This window comes from Microtus oregoni, unplaced genomic scaffold, assembly GCF_018167655.1.
Source record: "Microtus oregoni isolate MIOR12 unplaced genomic scaffold, Mior012 000023F_ref0000262, whole genome shotgun sequence".
In the NCBI taxonomy this organism is placed as follows: domain Eukaryota; kingdom Metazoa; phylum Chordata; class Mammalia; order Rodentia; family Cricetidae; genus Microtus; species Microtus oregoni.
The window spans coordinates 26,693,137-26,711,875 of NW_024543082.1; the positions used below are offsets into that span (position 1 = coordinate 26,693,137).

Genomic DNA, 18,739 nt, shown 5'->3' on the forward strand with positions numbered 1-18,739 from the left:
GGATCTCTGTGAGTTCGAAGCCACCCTGGTCTACATAGACAGTTCTAGATCAGTCAAGACCACACAGTGCGACTCTGTCTCAGAAACAAAATAAAACCCCCTCAAAACAACTCCTGCTCCAATAATAACAACACACACAAAAAAATACCCAGACACAATTGCCAGTTACTAGAATGGGGGAAATTTGGGGAATCAAAATCAAGGTGTGTCTCTACTCTTGCTTCATGTTTTCATAAATTACTGTGAAAAAGAGCAGACCCGACACAAGAAACTTGTGTGCTTGGTGTGTTAACAGGCCCTGCTTTGTTCTTCACAATGGCTCCCATGACTCACAGCGTGGAAAGCCCATCTGAAAATAGGCAATGCTTCCTTACTCATAGGCAGCGGCTATCGAAATAGTTATTTGCCACAGAAATATATGTGTGTGACACATTAAATATGCAACAATATTTCCAAACAGGTAGGTTTCATCTACAAGCTTGCACAATCAAGGCTGCAGGCAGAGAATAGATGTGGCAATCTTGAACCACTATTTTGCAAAACTGGGACATTTTGCATCATCTTTCAAGGATTTAAGGAGGAGAATTCCATAACTTAGATGTGCTTGTGTGACAATTATTGTGCTATGTCAAACAACTCGGATAGAATGTCTGACATTTAATGACTTGGGGATAAGCAACCGCCTCATAGTCGAACCCTGAATAAAGGACTTTCAATCCACCTCATTCTCAAAGTTAGTACTGAATTAGTTTTTCATGTGATCTCACTGAAAGACAATACTGAGTCTTTGTGGTATTTTAACACTGTTGCTTAAATATATATATCACAATAGTTCAGGGAAAGTTAAACTCTTGATCTTATCTTTTCAATATCAGTATTAAAGGAAAATCAAGAAACATATAAAATGCAATTTCCAAACAAATGAAGCTTATATTTAAATATCTTTGAAATGGAGATCTACTAAACAGCTAATAAATGTTAACTGAGCACTTACTATATGTCTGTTAATGTGACAGTCGGTATGGAATACAAAAAAGATTGCTTTCACATAGGGATACAATTTAGCTGGTGAGGAGGGCTAACAGGGGCAAGTAGTCAATGTCTCAATTGATATATGATAATATTTAAAGTGTCTAGTGCAAACAAAGTACTTTGGGAGCTTAGGAAACAGATCAATATGGGCTAGAGGAATTATAGATGGTTTCAAAGAAGAGATGGGTCTTTAGTGTGAATATACCAGGAAAAGGGAACTGTCTGGTCAAAGAGATTAGAATAACATGCGGTGAGGATTGGGAGAGGGTGAAAAATAAAACTGGCGTTTCTTGGTTCTACGGCCCCGTAAGTGGCCAAGCCATTCATTAGGCATCTGAAGGCTTTTGGAACAGGAAGAGACAGTAGTCTTCTCTTGGCTCTGCAGGGGAGCTGACAGGAAGTTGAGTTTGTCCTTGCATCCTGTGACTGTTCCTGAAGACGCCCCAGCCCCTAAGAAGATGAGGCCCAGATGTCAGCCTGGAACAACAGGGGAAGAGAGCAAGACTCAGTAGCCCAACCAGCCTTACCAACGTGCTGATGCGCATGCGTTGGGGAACAGAAACAACCTGAAGGAAGAAGAAAGCATTTGCAGAGCAAAGTGAGCTGCTCCAAAGCCCACGAGGGACATCCAGGAGCTGGACAATGCAATAGTTCGTGTTACGACTGCTCCAGCACCAAACTCAGAGGAGAAGGGCTGATCTGGAGCCCATGCCTAGAGGATGCAAACCTGGTTGCATGAGAAGTCGATAAACCATGGTGCCTAGAAATAGCTACTACATTCTAGGGATCTGGAGAAGCTTCAAGGTGTGCAATACTATCTAGAGTTTCATATTTCAATCAGTTGAAATTAATATGGACTGAGTCACATTAGACGTTCTCAGGAGCTGGTGTCCACCATACTGAACACTAAATACACATTACTGCCATTGTAGAATATTTTACTCAGTGAAGCAGTCTGAAGAATTCAGTGCTGGAGTCTGTATGTCCAGTAATTAGGATCTGTCAAGACCTCTGTGCTTTGGCACTAAGCATCCCAGGAGCCATGATCGTCCCCTTTCCTTCTTGCTCATCTTTTGAGCTCACATAATTTTCAGTTTGTGAGGAGCCTTCCTTGAGCTCCTTCTTCTCTCTACAACTTCCATGCACTGTTCTGTATTTTTATTGTCTATCTCTCCAATTTGCCCTGGTTACAGAACAGAAACATTTCCCATGGAATGGTCTCCACCTCATACTTTTATACCAAATAGAGAGGAAGAGGAGGATAAAACAGACAAGAAGACAAGAAAATTTTCTGAGTTTTCACATCTTCAGGAACGCAAATACACGATCTCATGTAGCTTCTATTATCTCTATGTAGTAAACAAAAAGATTTATACTTATTGCGGCTGAGTAATGAGTCTGAAGTCATAACTAATGAGCATATGTGTTCTCTGCAATCTGCTATGTTGCTCCTCACTTACTCAGAAAGTTAGATCGGGATTCTTATATAAAAGAATGCATCATTCAACTTTTGGAAAAATTAGAGTTACTGTCTTATTTAATTTGATTTATATACATTTGTCAAAAGAAGGTCCTAAGGTTATGAAATGGGATGATTAAGTAAGTGGAGGTCTCATTGCACATAGGGCAACTGTCCATCCAGAATAGAAGATTGTATTTGTGAAGAGATGGAGGTCCAGAGAGTATACTATAGGGTAGGGCATGGGTCAGAGGCACAGGAGCCGCACCGCTAAACTATTATAACTTTAAGTCAACATGTACGTTTTGCTAGTCATTTCTTTGTGTAGAAATAACTTCCTAATGCCCTAGTTCATCTGATAAGAAGGCAAGAGTGAACTCTTCCTTTTGAATTTGAAGTGCAATACTGTCAAATCTTGATAGACATATGCAAAGGACCACGCATTAAAAGAAAACGCTAACTTACCAGGTGATAAAAGCATAATTTAATCCAGAGATTATAAAGGTTGATGCATAATGCCAAGTAAAGCACATGGTGAGAAACATTTTATTCTCAATATCTGACAGATTCCATGCAGGACTTCCACTGAGAGGATACAGGACAAAGGCAATCTGCAACTCAAAAAGAGTGCACATTAAAATAACCAGCCACATTCTCAAAGAAAGCTTATTTCAAAATGTTGACTAAGATGACCCCCGTTAGCTGAGATGTCACAAACACAACATCAGGTTATTCTGTAGTCACTCTCCACCAAGGAATATTTTGGAAGAATAATTTTAAGTATATTTAATAATAAAAATTTGAAACATTCATAGTGGTCACTCTGGTCTTGGGTTCATTTCCTGAATCTCTGGAGCTCTACACTGCACAACCTAACTCTGGAATTTTAAGTTAGACTGCAAATATGTTTTTAAATAAATAAAAACACATAGATAATGCTATGCTAAGTGGAAAAAGGTTGGAACTTTCTCCTCAGGATCAGGTATATATAAGACAAAGATATTTTTCTATTATCACTTCTGTTGAGCATTGTACTGAAAATTCTAGTTACGCAAGAAAACTAGGCAAGAAAAGTAAAAGACATTCATTTTGGTAAAGAAATTATAAAATGATCTATATTTACATATAATATGATCTCAATTATAGAAAATCATAAAGAACGAACCCTCGATTATCAAAGTTAATGAAGGAATTTCACATATTTGAAAACTGAAAATCAAGATAAAACCATCACATATATTTTTATGCACAAGTAGCGAAAGCCCTACACTATAGTTTTTAGAAATCTACTTTAACGCTGAACAAAGTGAAGAACTAAAGAACAAAACTGGAAATATAGCTCTATGGTAGAACATCTTACTGGTATTCAGAAGGCACTGCTGTAGATGCTAGGCACCACAACCACACATGCACATGCAGGTGCACACATGAACACACACAACCACATACATACATGCAGGTACACACAGGAACACACACAACCACACACGCACATACAGGTGCACACATGAATACACACAACCACACATGCACATGCAGGTACACACATGAATGCACACAATCACACATGCACATGCAGGTACACACATGAATGCACACAATCACACATGCACATGCAGGTACACACATGAATACACACAATCACACATGCACATGCAGGTACACACATGAACACACACAACCACCTACACACATGCAGTTACACACATGAACACATATAACCACACACGCACATACAGGTGCACACATGAATACACACAACCACACATGCATATGCAGGTACACACATGAATACACACAACCACACATGCACATGCAGGTATACACAGGAACACACACCAGTTGAAGATCTTTAAAATCTGCATAAGGTTGGTGAAAGAAATCAAGGACCCAAGAAAATGGAAAACCATCTCAAATAATGGACTAGATGTCTCAACATTATTGACACAGCAAAACACCCAGGGCAACCTGCAGAACCAAAATAACAGTTATTAATAATCCAGTAGTGTTTTTTGCAGACATTTCATAAAGACTGATGATAAAATTGATACAAAACTGCCCAGTATCCATTATTACCTTTGAAAAAGCATGGGAAAATATTATTAAAGTACTAGGACCCACACATTGTTGGGGTTTCTGTATACCTTTGTCCTTGGTTGACTGAGTTTTCTGTCCTGCCCAGTTCCTACAATCATTAAGTCCCAAAGATATCACAAAGAGGTCTACACTAGTTATAAACTGATTGGCCCCATTAGTTCAGGCTTCTTATTAACTCTTTTTTTTTTTTTTGATTTTCGAGACAGGGTTTCTCCGTAGCTTTTGGTTCCTGTCCTGGAATTAGCTCTTGTAGACCAGGCTGGCCTTGAACTCACAGAGATCCGCCTGCCTCTGCCTCCCAAGTGCTGGGATTAAAGGTGTGTGCCACCACCGCCTGGCTTCTTATTAACTCTTATAACTTATATTAGCCCATTATTCTTATCTATGTTAGCCACATGGCTCAGTACCTCATTCAGTGGGACAGTCACATCTTGATTCTTCTGTGGTCAGGTCAGGACTGCAGAGGAATGGGCTTCTTCCTTCCCAGAATTCTCCTGTTCTCCACGACCCACCTCTACTTCCTGTCTGGTTGTCCTGCCTGTACTTCCTGCCTGGCTACTGGCCAATCAGTGTTTATTTAAACTATAATTGACAGAATATAGACCATTGTCCCACACCACCCACAGCTTTCAATTTAAAGCTTTTTGGAGTTCATCAGAAATGGTGCACTCACAGCATGGTGGAAATGCTAACCATCACCGAATTATGTAATTTAAAATGGTTGTTTCCATGTGTGGTGTTCCAAATGGGAATGTCCACCATCAGCTCATATATTTGAAATGTTCGGTCATTAGGGAGTGGCATTACTTGACAGAGATTAGGAGGATTTATGGTCTTTTAGGAGTAGGTGTGGCCTTGATGGGGGAAGTATGTCACTAGGGGTAGGCTTTGGAGTTTCAAATGCTCAAACCAGGCTCAGTGACTCTCTCTTCCTGCTGCCTGTGGATCTGAATGGAGAACCTTGAACTACTTCTCCAGCACCATGATTGTCTGCATACTGCCATGCTTGTTGTCATGGTGACAATGAATTGAAACTAAGCAAGCCCCAGTAAAACGCTTTTCTTTATTCTTCCATGATCATGGTGTCTTTTCACAGTACTTGAGCACTAAGACACCATGCTATGTGAATTTTAACCCAATAAGAAATAAGTAATGTTTTATAGACATACACATATGATATAGACAGACAGACAGATGGTAGGTAGTAGAGAATAGGACAGGGTCATGTAGTACTTCATTTTCCTGTTCTTAAAATCAATAACACATCTTGTCTCTTGGAATATAAAGAAATCAATACAAAGTTATTCAGAAGCATCTTGCCAGTTGTAACTAGCATAATATTCTAAGAGGAAAACTCATGGCCATGAACTGGTTGATAAATAAAGGGCACAGGATCAAAATGGGAACAGAAACTTTGATCTGCCTCTCTATTTTGTCAGGGGCTGATGCAAATGGTGAATTGATGGGGCATGTTTCCACCCACGATTGCCACTTTGGAATACAGGCCTAATGCTGCCAGATATTTCTGTTCTATGTTAAAAACAGCTAAGAAAATAAATGCTTTAGTGTTGTTTCCTATGTTTCAAGTGTTGGCAGCTAACTCAAAATGTAATCGTTACAGATTATATGTCGTTCAGGGCCTGTTGGTCTGAAATGTGTATTTTTAAGGATATTTTATTGTTGTTTGTTTACATTTTTATTCTTCTGTTTTTCTGGGACAGGGTTTCCATGAATTACCCTGATTGGCCTTAAACTCCCAGCCTTAGCATCTTGTCTTGGCCTCCTAAGTAGCCAGGGCATAGGTACACCCTCATCTTGCCTGCTATAATCTCTATTTAGTATTAGCACAGTGCTGTGTTTTCATGATACCAGCTTCTACCTTGGTTCTGATTGTTTCCATCACAGGGCCCCTTTGTGACTCAGCTCACCATCCTGACATTGTCCTGGGTGGAAGGCTATGTAGTGAAAGGGAGCATGGGTAGAAGAAAATGGAGGTTTTGGAAACAGGCACACTTTTTGGAATCCTGCCTTTCAGCAGTTTTGAATATTGAGAAATTATTGGCATCTATTTATAAATCCCAGTCATCCCTTTAGTAATATGGGATATAATGAGTCACCTTACAGGAACTGTTTTTAAGACAAAGAATTATTATAAAACTTAAGCACATGATTGAAGGTAAAGTGTGGCACCAGAGGGTCACCTTATGCATCAATCCAAGTGGTCGTTCTTTTCCTAACCATAAGCAATCTATACACTTGGATACGTGATTAAGGCACAAGACTTTCCATTCCCTGATTTACTCAGACTATTTGAAATCTCAATCAGCAGTTAGATATATTACTATCCTTACCATCCAGACAATTGTGAACAAATGGTTTGTTCACAATTACACATTTAAATGCAATCTTACAGAAAAATAGAAGAAGTATTCTAAGATACTGGGTGAAACCCTTGATCTCATTTCTTACTTCAAAATTGCTTGAAAGTTTGAAAAAGTATGGAGAAAACTTAGGCATTGTAAATGGGGCTTAATGAGAAATTCTTTAAGGAACTCAGGAGATCAGAATGCTGATTGAGATATTAAGAAAACAAAGGCTTTAATGATGAAGTCTCAAATATAACTGGATTGACTGCTGGATTATATAGAATAGAGGCCAAAAACTGGAGAAGATTTAATAAAATAAATGCCATCAAAAGAGAACTGTGGGAGCCCACAGATGTGAGCTCTGTTCCACCTTGACTGAAGGTCAGAGAGTTTGTATGCAGCTCTCCTTGACGGGTGTCCCACAACTCTGGCATCTCCACCATCTTAGGGTCTCCAAGGCAATCCAGGCTTCACAGCTTCACTCAAAGGCCTCTCTGGTCCTCCAAGCAAGGACAACTCTGACACACACCTGACCTCAGTGACTTTCATTAGCAGTGGAGGGAGATTTCACAACCCCTTTCTTCTATCCCACACTCTAAAACCAGAACTTGGAACCCTCATTCAATTACATTTGCATCAGCTTTCTGTTGTTGATGGGGAAGCTTCATTGCTTAAGCTTCCCTTTAATTCCACCCCCCCCCAATCCCCAACCCCTACCCTACCCTGCCAAGTTGGAAGCTCAGCTGGGTGAGGTCTTGCCCAGAGGCCACCACACCACACCTTATATCCTATTCAGCAGCAGGCTTTTCTTTAAACTTTTTATCTCCTTGAGCAGGGAAATTAGCTCCATTATACTTCCTGGTGCTCAGTGTAGGATGAAGGAGTCAAGTTCCAGTCCTAACAAACAGCAGAACCTGGCAGCTGTGGCCAGGTGGTTTCGACTTTAGTTTACAGGATAGCAGAAAGAGTTTATGGAACCTCCTTCAGGATTAAGGAACCACACTGAGGTCAGGTGGCTTTTCTCCTCAAACTGTCCTTTTTTTTTTTTTTTTTTGCTGACCTGTCGATTCCTTTTTTTTAAATTTTTTCCCCTTTATTTATTTATTAAAGATTTCTGTGTCTTCCCTGCCACCACCTCCCATTTCCGTCCCCCTCCCCCAATCAAATCCCCCTCCCTCGTCAGCCCAAAGACTATAAGGGTTCCCTGCCCTGTGGGAAGTTCAAGGACCACCCACCTCCATCCAGGTCTAGTAAGGTGAGCATCCAAACTGCCTAGGCTCTCACAAAGCCAGTACGTGCAGTAGGATCAAAAACCCATTGCCATTGTTCTTGAGTTCTCAGTAGTCCTCATTGTCCACTATGTTCAGTGAGTCCGGGTTTGGTTTCTAGCCATAAATAAAGGACATTGAGCCTATAATTAGTGATCCTAGAGAAGCTAAATAAGAAGGAGAACCCAAAGAAAAACATATAGGCATCCTCCTGAATATTAACCTTCATCAGGTGATGAAAGGAGACAGAGACCCACATTGGAGCACCGGACATAAATCTCAAGGTCCAAATCAGGAGCAGAAGGAGAGAGAACACGAGCAAGGAACTCAAGATCGCGAGGGGTGCACCCACATACTGAGACAATGGGGATGTTCTATTGGGAACTCACCAAGGCCAGCTGGCCTGGGTCTGAAAACACCTGGGATAAAACCAGACTCGCTGAACATAGTGGACAATGAGGACTACTGAGAACTCAAGAACAAACTGTACATTTTAAAATTTCTCTTTGTCCAATGCTTCTTTCCACTATAGATCTGCATATGAGTGATTATTAATAACCACATGACAGTCAATATGAGGCTGTCTTGAGATCTCTACCAATGTCATTAATCTAAAATTCTTCAATTTAGCCTCAAGGAGATTTCTAGGACAAGGACAAAAAGCAGCTACATTTTTGCCAAAACATCACAAGAATGGTCCCTAAAATATTTACTAACATTCCTCTCTCTGAAATTTTGTGAGCTGAGCCCCCACAGTTCAAACCATCCTGAGCACTGTCTTCTAGGCTCCTAGTAGGAGGGCCCAGTAAAACTTGCTTCAAGTATCCAACTGCTTTTCTAGTCCAAAGTCCCAAAGTCTTCCAAATTCCTCCAAAAAACAGTATAATCAGGCCTGTAAGAGCAATACCTCAGTTCCTCATACCAACGTCTGTCTTAGTCACCATTCTATTGCTGTGGAAAGACACCATGACCAAGACAATTCTTATTAAGGAAGAATTGGGGCTTTCTTACAGTTTCAGAGGTTAGTCTATCATCATGGCAGGGAACAAGGCACTGGAGCAGTAGCTGGGAGCTTTAGGTCATGATCTGCGGGCAGGCAGGGAGAGACACTCAGCCTGGCTTGGGTTTCTGAAGCCTCCAAGCCCACCCTTGGTGACACACCAAGCTCACCCTCAGTGATATACTCCTCCAACAAGGCCAAATGTCCTCAACAAGGCCATACCTTCTAATCCTTCAAATTCTTTCAAACAGTTCTACTCCCTGACAAATAATCATTCAAATATGTGAGCCCATGGGGGAGGAACATTCTTATTCAATCAACCACTGGTGCTGAGGAAATAGGTGTAACGGTTGAAGAAATCGGTACCACTGAAGAGAAGCCTGTGCTATACTAGGATGGTGGGTGATGTGGGAGAGTCTTCTGTTTTGTGTTGATTTCATTGGTTAAATAAAGAAATTGCCTTAGCCCTTTAACAGGACAGAAAATTAGGTAGGCGGAGTAGACTGAACAGAATTCTGGGAGAAAGAAAGCCAAGTCAGGCAGTGCCATGATTCTCCTCTCCAACAAAGACACAGGTTAAGATCGTCTGGTAAACCACCACCTCATGGTGCTACACACATTACTAGAGATGGGTTAAAGCAAGATGTGAGAATTAGCCAATAAGAGACTAGAACTAATGGGTCAGGCAGTGTTTAAAAGAATACAATTTGTGTGTTGTTATTTCCGGTAAAGCTAGCCGTGCAGGAGCCGGGTGGCGGGAAAGCAGCCCGCTGCTCCTCACAACAGGTGGGAGAGGTTTTCTGAGGGTAAAACTCCACCTGCCTCTCTGAGGCTTCAACATCTGAAGAACCAAGATCACTTAAAGGAAAAAAAGTTTAAACAGAAAGGGTTCTCCATTTCTTGAAGGAACCCACCTAGGAATGTGTTTTCCAAAGTCAGCACACAGAAACTGATATACCTGTGGTCCAAGGAGTTCACTTTATATCCCAAGCTGGCATTTGAATGCGGTAATGTCATTCACATGGTATTGAGCTTGTACACATGGAAGATGTAAGATTTAATGAGTCAGGGAGGCCTGTTCCATAATTTTAGAATGTGGTTAGAGGTTTTCTAATTTTTTTGTTTTTCTTTTTAATTTTATTTTCAAATTGCTGTAAGCATTTATCTATCTTATCTGTCTTTGTTATTTGTTCAGAGCAGAGAAAATTCACTGAAGCATCGACTCATGGTGTCAATTTAACCAGAAGTTTTCTCTTGGAAAAACATCTTTCCTTTTGACGACTAAACATATGCACAGGAAAGCAGTGCAATGCGGTGCACACTAGTTCTTTACATCCCATTGTCTTTACTCCATAGAGGTTCTGGTAGAGGGTTTATATTCTATAAGGCTATAGTCAGCAATTAATTGATTGATCACCTTATAGGGTATTTATAATATTTTTCAATAAAGCACTTCAAACTGATGCAGAAACATAGTTCCCCCTTGCTGGTCTCTGCACCACAAGCTCTTCTCGCCCCATGTGTGGATACCACGTCATCAAACCCTGTTTAAACCACTGCACTTCTTTCACTACTACCTGCCAATTCTTTATTAGTGCTTATGTGAAATTCCATCCCCTGACATAGCCACATCACCCAAATCCTGGCTCTCTAGTGACTAAAAAAATCTGCCATTCAAAGCCTTACCTAATCAAACCACATCCTCACCTCATTCTAGACTTTGTTCATGTCTATATTTGAATGTGATTATGACTTGGTACTCTCAAAAATATACATTCACTGTTAGAATTCATGCTCTCAGTAGCATAGCAAGTTTAGGGAGCTGATGATGTTGTAAAATGGGAAATGTCTGGGATCTGGGATTAGAGATGTCTAGATTTAGATCCTAGATACATTACTGTTTGAACATGAGAAAATATCTTGGTCTTGCCGAAGATACCTATAGGCAAATTAGAGGTAGTAACACCTAGCCTCTGGATCACTGTGAGGACACAGGGATACAGTAAAACTAGATGGGCTCTACCTCTGAGACATGCCCCTAGCCCCTCACTGGGGAATTCTAGGCAAGGGTTCTAGCCCTGACCAGGTACCATCTGATGCCAGAGATGCTGGACCCCTGGAGTTGGAGTTACAGGAGTTTATGAGCCATGAGTGCTAAGAACAAAAGCTGACAAGCACTGTTCAGCATGGAGCCATCTTGTTAGCCCCACACTGTTTCACAAAATCCTAAGCTCCATGGTGCATCTGCATCACACACAACACAGGACTTGTTACTCCCCTTCTCTCTCCTGTCCTGCCCTTCCTCCTACTGGGTCTCTCCTTCCAGCCCTCTCCCTCACTGTGTTTTCATGCTTTTTCACACCTAGATTTCATATACAAAATAGAACATAAGATAATTGCTTTCTGATGAAAAAAAAAGATAAAATTAAGATGCACATAAAACCCATATGGTGGCCATCCCAGAGTTGTTTCTCAGTATTTACTCTCTCTGTGGTCTCTCATATAGTTCATGAGCTTATGGATTATTATTCTATAAGTTGTTCTAGCACTAGGAATTCCTTATAACCATAATCATCAGCTCAGAATTCCTACATAAAGGATACGTGAATCCAAAATGAAGGATTACACTACCTGCTTCCTTAAGGGCTGCTCTGATAGTAATCTTACCAGAACCACCAAGCCACTCCAAGAACATCACTTCTCTGATGCTCATAGAAGGGAAGTATTAAAATCGATTAAGAAGAGAATCTACAGATACTTGACACCAGGTGTATCAGCTCCAAGTCCTAACTCACCTGCCAGAACCAGGTCCCCTGTAGTATGACGAGGCTTGATCGTAGGATCTCTAGCAGTACATTGTTCTTGGTAAGGAATTCCATGAAGGTAACCAAACCCGCCAAAATGGTGGTAAAGACAAGAAGCTGGTGCACAAACACATCTATCATTTCCCGACCATGAGTGTGGTTGTAGAAGATAAATGCTAATGGAGGGGGCAAAACATATGTTCTGATAAAAACCAAAGGCTTCCCATGGTACCACCCTCTCGCCATAGAATTTGAGACAAGCATAAGATTGCCCCAAAGAGCAAATACCCACTGAGACTCATAGCAATGTATTTTTACTTTGGGAAGAGTAAACATTTTCTATTACTTAGAAAGGGAGTCTTTGAATTCTAATCCCATTTTCCCCTTTTTCTTACCTTTGTTCTCTCATCTAACATACCATAAAAATCTCAACTATTGTTCAAAGCATTATCTATGTAGGATAATGTTTAATAAACATGACTAGGGTAGGGAGCTATAATCAATAAATTAGCTGAAGTCAAAGTCTCACTTTAAGGAATTCAGCAAATGCATACATAAATTATAACAAAATATTAAACACTTGCTTTATCCTCCCCTTACGATAATCCTGTTATTTTCATTAACCTCTCAAAATAGGAAGTCATTTTTCAGACACTCATACAACATTTTAGTAGAGTTTCTATTTCTGATATTTGAAAAGCTTATTAGAGATTGGGAGATATTTTCTATTGTGAGTGGTTGTCCTATTTCTAGTAATTCATGCACTGTTATGGTGAGTTCAGTTTTCACTGTTAGAAGAAAAAAGAATGATAAGCTCCAAATAACCAGGATGTAAGTACCCACTGTAGATGACATCTAAAGACAAATATGAAATGCCAACAAAGCTTGTGAGTGACTGTCTGCCCAGATCTATTAAATTAGTCTATAAAGATGAAAAACAAAAGACATGTTATTATAGAGCACTACACCAATGCCTACTGATAGAAAAAGAACAGAAAACACATTTCCCTCATACTTACATTCCACAAAGAAGGCATTTGATAACATTAACTTGCTTAAAGAAAGGGGAACTAAATTGGTCGTGAAACATAAGATGTGGGCTATCCCCATGAGCCCAAAGAAGAAATACATGGTTGTGTGATGCCAGCCCAGAAGCTGGTTCCACTGGCCATCTTTATACAGGTTCAGGTATGGTCCGCCTGTAATAAACTGCTCCCCAGCCATACCTGCAGAGGAACACACCACAGTTTGAGAAACCTTTCTCCTAACTCTCCTTAGTGTGAAGACACATGTGGTCATTGCTTATACAATCTAAGCTTGTGGTGTCGATTGCGCCCTCTGAGCTTTCCACTAAAAACCTAGCAGTACTGATTTAGACTTGATTCCAAAGTTCAGCTGTTGATTTGGATAATCAGTTTTATCTCAATATAGACAAATGAGCCAAATAAATGCTTAATATTCTTAACACTGGCACTTTTATTTCAACAACTGGTTCTAATTTAATGACTAAAATCCTGGGTGACATGGAGGTTTGGATTTATGATATGTGTCATACAAAGGATGTTTACTTCCTTCCTAGATATTGTACCCTTAGGCAGCTGTTACAAAGTAGGGTGTTGACAAAACTGATATAGAATTTAGATATTTTCCCCAATTAAGAAGAATAGAGATCATTCGTGCAGACTCTACATGTAGCTGATTATTCATGTAAACAGGTTTGCTGTTTTCTGGACACTGCCTTGTTAGGCTCTAGAATGGGCAGGGGAATTCCTCTTCTTGGAAATGGCTAATTTGCAGTGTGATGATCATGACAACGTCCTAGTCACATGAATGAAAGGAATCAGTAGAATAATTAGAAGTGTTGCCATTGACAAAAGAGCAGCTACAGCCTTATTGTATGACTGCAGTCTTTTTATGGGGTGTTCAAGAACAATGAGAAGTTATTGAGGTTAAAAGTTACCTGGACTCTGCCCAACTCAGGAAACAAAGTGCATGGCCATGGAGCTTCAGCCCCGACTTCCTCTATTATCTCTTGGAAATGATTTGTTATTGAAGATTTCCCCACAATCACTTATTAATGGTTTCTTATAGAGTGTACTCTTTGAGGGATCAGAACAACTTGTGTCTAACTATTCAATAGGCTCCAATTCATGATACAAAGGAAATTCACGTGGTTGGATGGGCAAACTAAATACTATGACTCATTAAGATTAGGCTTTTGTATAATTATGAAACATCATTTTCCTAGGATTACATCAGTTATAAACTTTAATTTGGATAAGTACTAAGAAATACATTTATAGAAATTCATTTAGTATATAGCGATCTTGTGTTGACATTTTTCCTCACTCATGAATTCTCAAAAGGAGAAAACAGAACACAGCCAACTTACCAGTAAAAGCCATCAAGACTGAGACAATTCCTTCCCAAATCTCTGCTCGACGTAATAATGTTTTGGAACTCAAGTAGCAGGTCCGAGTTTGCTTTTTGTAGACATATTTCAGAATACTCTTTGTAAGCCACCAAAAGCCCATAATAATGAAGAAGGTTCCAGGGAGGGCATGACCTTTAAAACTCCCCATGACCTACAAGAATAAGAAATAGACATTTCACTTAAACTCAGCAAAAATACATCTTGTCCCCACCAACTACATTGCTGTTTGAGGATTTTGAGTATACTGTAGATAGTACTATAAGATAGACAGTTCAAATAAAAGTAAAATGAAAAATTACATTTGTTACTCATCAACTTTGTATTAGGCACCATATCAAGTGTCTTACAGTGCTATCCTTTACCTAATTTTTGAAATATATCCACAGATGAAATATTGCTATTTAATTTTTAGCTAAAAAGTGGGTTTGGAGAAGTTAAATGGCTTATAGACATCTTAGAATTGATAAGCAGAAAATTTTCATTTCTTTAAAACACAGTATATACTATATCAAACAAGAACCATTTAAGGAAAACAACATGAAGGTAAAGATGTGATACTGCCTATAGATTTCCAGTATATAATTTTAAAGGGTCAAAAATCAAGAACGTGTTAAAGACAGTTCTTTATTCATGAAATATTTATGTGTTTGTCTGCATATTTTTGAGGCTGTTCATCCAACTGAATTTGAGCCATGTTTCTAATTCTGGCTAGTTGATTGAGCAAGGAGTTGGTATGTGTCACTTTCAAGCTGAGTCACTACAGTCTGCTTAAATACCTTAGCTTTCTTCTTGCCTCAGCTATTCTGGCATGACACCTCTACTGCACAAAGATGGGCAGCTGGCCTGGTTCAGACTATACGAGTGTGTGTGTGTGTGTGTGTGTGTGTGTGTGTGTGTGTAACCCTTTATTGATGTGGATCACTGAAAGTTTGAGGTTTACTTTTACAACAACACAGCCTGCTGACACCAACCCAAATCACATCACAAATGTTACTCACATTCGTGCTATACTCTAACTAATAATCAGAACTACCTTCGGATTCCAGTCAAGTATATAAAGCCGTCTTGAATAATATGAGTTTTTAATTATTTGGAAAGTCCTTCTTTCAAACATATTTATTGTACTATCAACAGTGAAATAAGGTTCATAATTATTCTGAAAATCTAATAGTAGGTTAGATTCAAGAAAACTCACAAAAGAGGATTTCACACTATTCCTAGTCTAGGAGACTAGAAACCTTATTTCTTTTAGTGACTACTGGGATCCCTAGTTTGGCTTACTGCCTTTTTTATTTAAAGTGATGACCTAAAGGAAACTGTGAAGCCGACCCAAATACTGCATCCTATATCTTCAATCAAGACCCCAGAAGCTCAAACCAAGCCAGCGACCTCTGTCGGAGCAGGCCTTCCACGGGAGCAGGCCCTAGCAAGCAACCTCAGTGGGAACAGGCCCAAATGGCCTCCAAGATTGCAGAACAACCCCCATGAGTGAGGAGTGACCTCCAGGAATGCCGAGTGAGCTCTACAGTGACTGGAACCATGGCCCCGACTTCACCATGAGGAGCAAACATCTGGCATCTAGAAGATTGATCACCAGAGACACAGCCCCAACTACACCAATCAAAGGAAAAGATGTGCAGACAAGGTAAGAACTCATTCAAAACTACAAAGAGCAACATGACACCAACAAAAACTAGTGACTCTACAACAGTAAGACTTGAACAACCCAATATTGATGAAGCAGAAAAAAAATGACCTAAAAAAGTGTAGAAGAATGTTTGAGGCCCTTAAAGAGGGAATGAAACATTTTCTTAAAGAAATGGAAGAAAAGATAAACAAAAATTGAAAGAAATCAACAAATCCCTTAAAACTAAGAAAAAGCAATCAAACAGATTAAAAAAACTATTCAAGACTTGAAAACTGAGAGACAATAAAGAAAACACAAACTGATGGAATTATGAAAATGGAAAATATAAAAAAATGATCAGGAACCACAAATGCAAGCATAAACAACAGAATATACGAGATGGAAGAGAGAATCTCAAGTGTTGAAGATATAATAGAGGAAATAAAACCCATTAAATCTAACAAAAGCTTAACATGAAATATCCAGGAAATATGGGACACCAGGAAAAGACCAAACCTAAGAATAACAGGGATAGAAGGAGAAGCCCAACTCAAAAGCACAGAAAATATATTCAACAAAATCATAAAAGAAAACCTTCCCAATCTAAAGAAAGATATGCAAATGAAGATACAAGAAGTTTACAGAAGACTTGTAAAATAAAAAAATAAAAAGAAATAGACATTTAAACCTAAAAAAAGTCCCCTTGCCACATAATAATCAAAACACTAAACATACAAAATAAAGAAAGAATATTAAGAGTTGAAAAGAAAAAAGGCCAAGTAACATATAAAGGCAGACCTATCAGAATTGCACCTGACTTTTCTTTTCTATTTTTTTTAACTTTTTTTTATTGAGAAAAGGAGAAAAAAAAACAAGTTTCCTCCTCCTCCCAGCCTCCCATTTCCCTCCCCCTCCTCCCACCCTTCTCCCCCTCTTCCCACCCTTCTCCCCCTCCCCCACTCCTCTCCCCCTCCCTCTCCAGTCCAATGAGCAGTCAGGGTTCCCTGCCCTGTGGTAAGTCCTAGGTCCTCCCCCCTCCGTCCATTTCTAGGAAGGTGAACATCCAAACTGGCTAGGCTCCCACAAAGCCAGCACATTACGTAGGTTCAAAACCCCGTGCCATTGTCCTTGGGTTCTCATCAGCCCTCATTGTTCGCCATGTTCAGAGAGTCCAGTTTTATCCCATGCTTTTTCAGTCACAGTCCAGCTGGCCTTGGTGAGCTCCCAATAGATCAGCTCCACTGTCTCAGTGGGTGGGTGCACCCCTCGTGGTCCTGACTTCTTTGCTCATGTTCTCCCTCCTTCTGCTCCTCATTGGGACCTTGATAAAGGAAGGTTGGATAGGGGAGCACGGAAGCACAATTCTTAGTTAAGGGAGCCACCTTAGGGTTGGCAAGAGACTTGAACCTAGAGTGGCTCCCAGATGCCCAAGCCGAGGTCCCCAGTTAGTTCCTTGGGCAGCTGAGGATAGGGAACCTGAAATGACCCTATCCTATAGCAATACTGACAAATATATTGCATATCATCATAGAACCTTCATCTGGTGATGGATGGAGACAGAGACAGAGACCCACACTGGAGCACTGGACTGACTTTTCAATGGAAACAATAAAAGCCAGAAGGTCCTGGTCACTCATGTATTATGCAGACATTAAGAGACCATGGATGTCAGCCCAGACTACCCAGCAAAACTTGCAATCACCATACATGAACAAAACAAGATATTCCATGACAGAACCAGATTTAGCCAATACCTAGCCATAAACCTAGCCTTACAGAAAGTACTAGAAGAAAAACTCCAACCCAAGGAAGTTAGTTACATTTGCAAAAACAGAGACAATGATGATCTCGCAGCACCAAACCCCAAAGAAGAGAATACACACACACACACAATAACATCACCAACAACGAAAACTAAGATAACAGTAACTAGCAATCACTGGTCATTAATATTCCTTAATATACATGAACTCGAGTCACCCATAAAAAGACACAGGCTAACCGATTGGAAACACAAACAGAATTCATCCTTCTGCTGCATACAAGAAACACACCTCAACCTCAAAGACAAACATGACCTCAGAGTAAAGGGTTGGGAAAAAAAATTCCAGTCAAATGGACCTAAGAAATAAGCATGTGTAGCTATCCTTATACCTAACAAAATAGGCTTCAAACTAAAATTAATCAAAAGAGACAATGAAGGACATTTCATATTTGACACAGAAAAAAACCATCAAGAGGAAATTTCAATACTGTACATCTATGTATTTCTTCTCAGCACCTCATGGAACCATCTCAAAAAATTGACCACATACAAGGTAATAAAGAAAACCTCAACAGATACAAAAATTTGGAATAACCCCATGTATCTTATTGGGTCATCATGGCTTCAAATTAAAATTCAACAGAAACACTAATTTCAGAAAACCCACAACAAACACATGGAAATTAAACAATGCTCACCTGAATCACCAATATGTCAATGAAGAAATAAAGAAAGAAATCAAAGACTTCTTAAAATTCAATGAAAATGACTACACAACATACCCAAATTTATGGGACACAATGAAAGCAGTGTTAAGAGGAAAGCACTAAGTGCCTAAATAAAGAAGTTGGAAAAATCCCACACTAGTGAGTTAATAGAACACCTGA

The 18,739-nt window shown here is 39.7% G+C and overlaps 1 protein-coding gene across 2 annotated transcripts in view; it reads right to left on the reverse strand.

Annotated features, from left to right (window-relative positions):
* Positions 1-18,739, reverse strand: part of Tmem45a (transmembrane protein 45A) — a 75,826-nt gene that overhangs the window by 1,762 nt on the left and 55,325 nt on the right. For both annotated transcript variants that reach the window (XM_041673183.1, XM_041673184.1), the window contains exons 2-5: positions 14,419-14,611; positions 13,046-13,252; positions 12,018-12,202; positions 2,957-3,102 (exon numbers count right to left, since the gene is read on the reverse strand). In XM_041673183.1, the coding sequence (XP_041529117.1) occupies positions 2,957-3,102; positions 12,018-12,202; positions 13,046-13,252; positions 14,419-14,608 (728 nt within the window). In that variant the 5' untranslated portion in view covers positions 14,609-14,611. The remainder of the gene's footprint in view (positions 1-2,956; positions 3,103-12,017; positions 12,203-13,045; positions 13,253-14,418; positions 14,612-18,739) is intronic.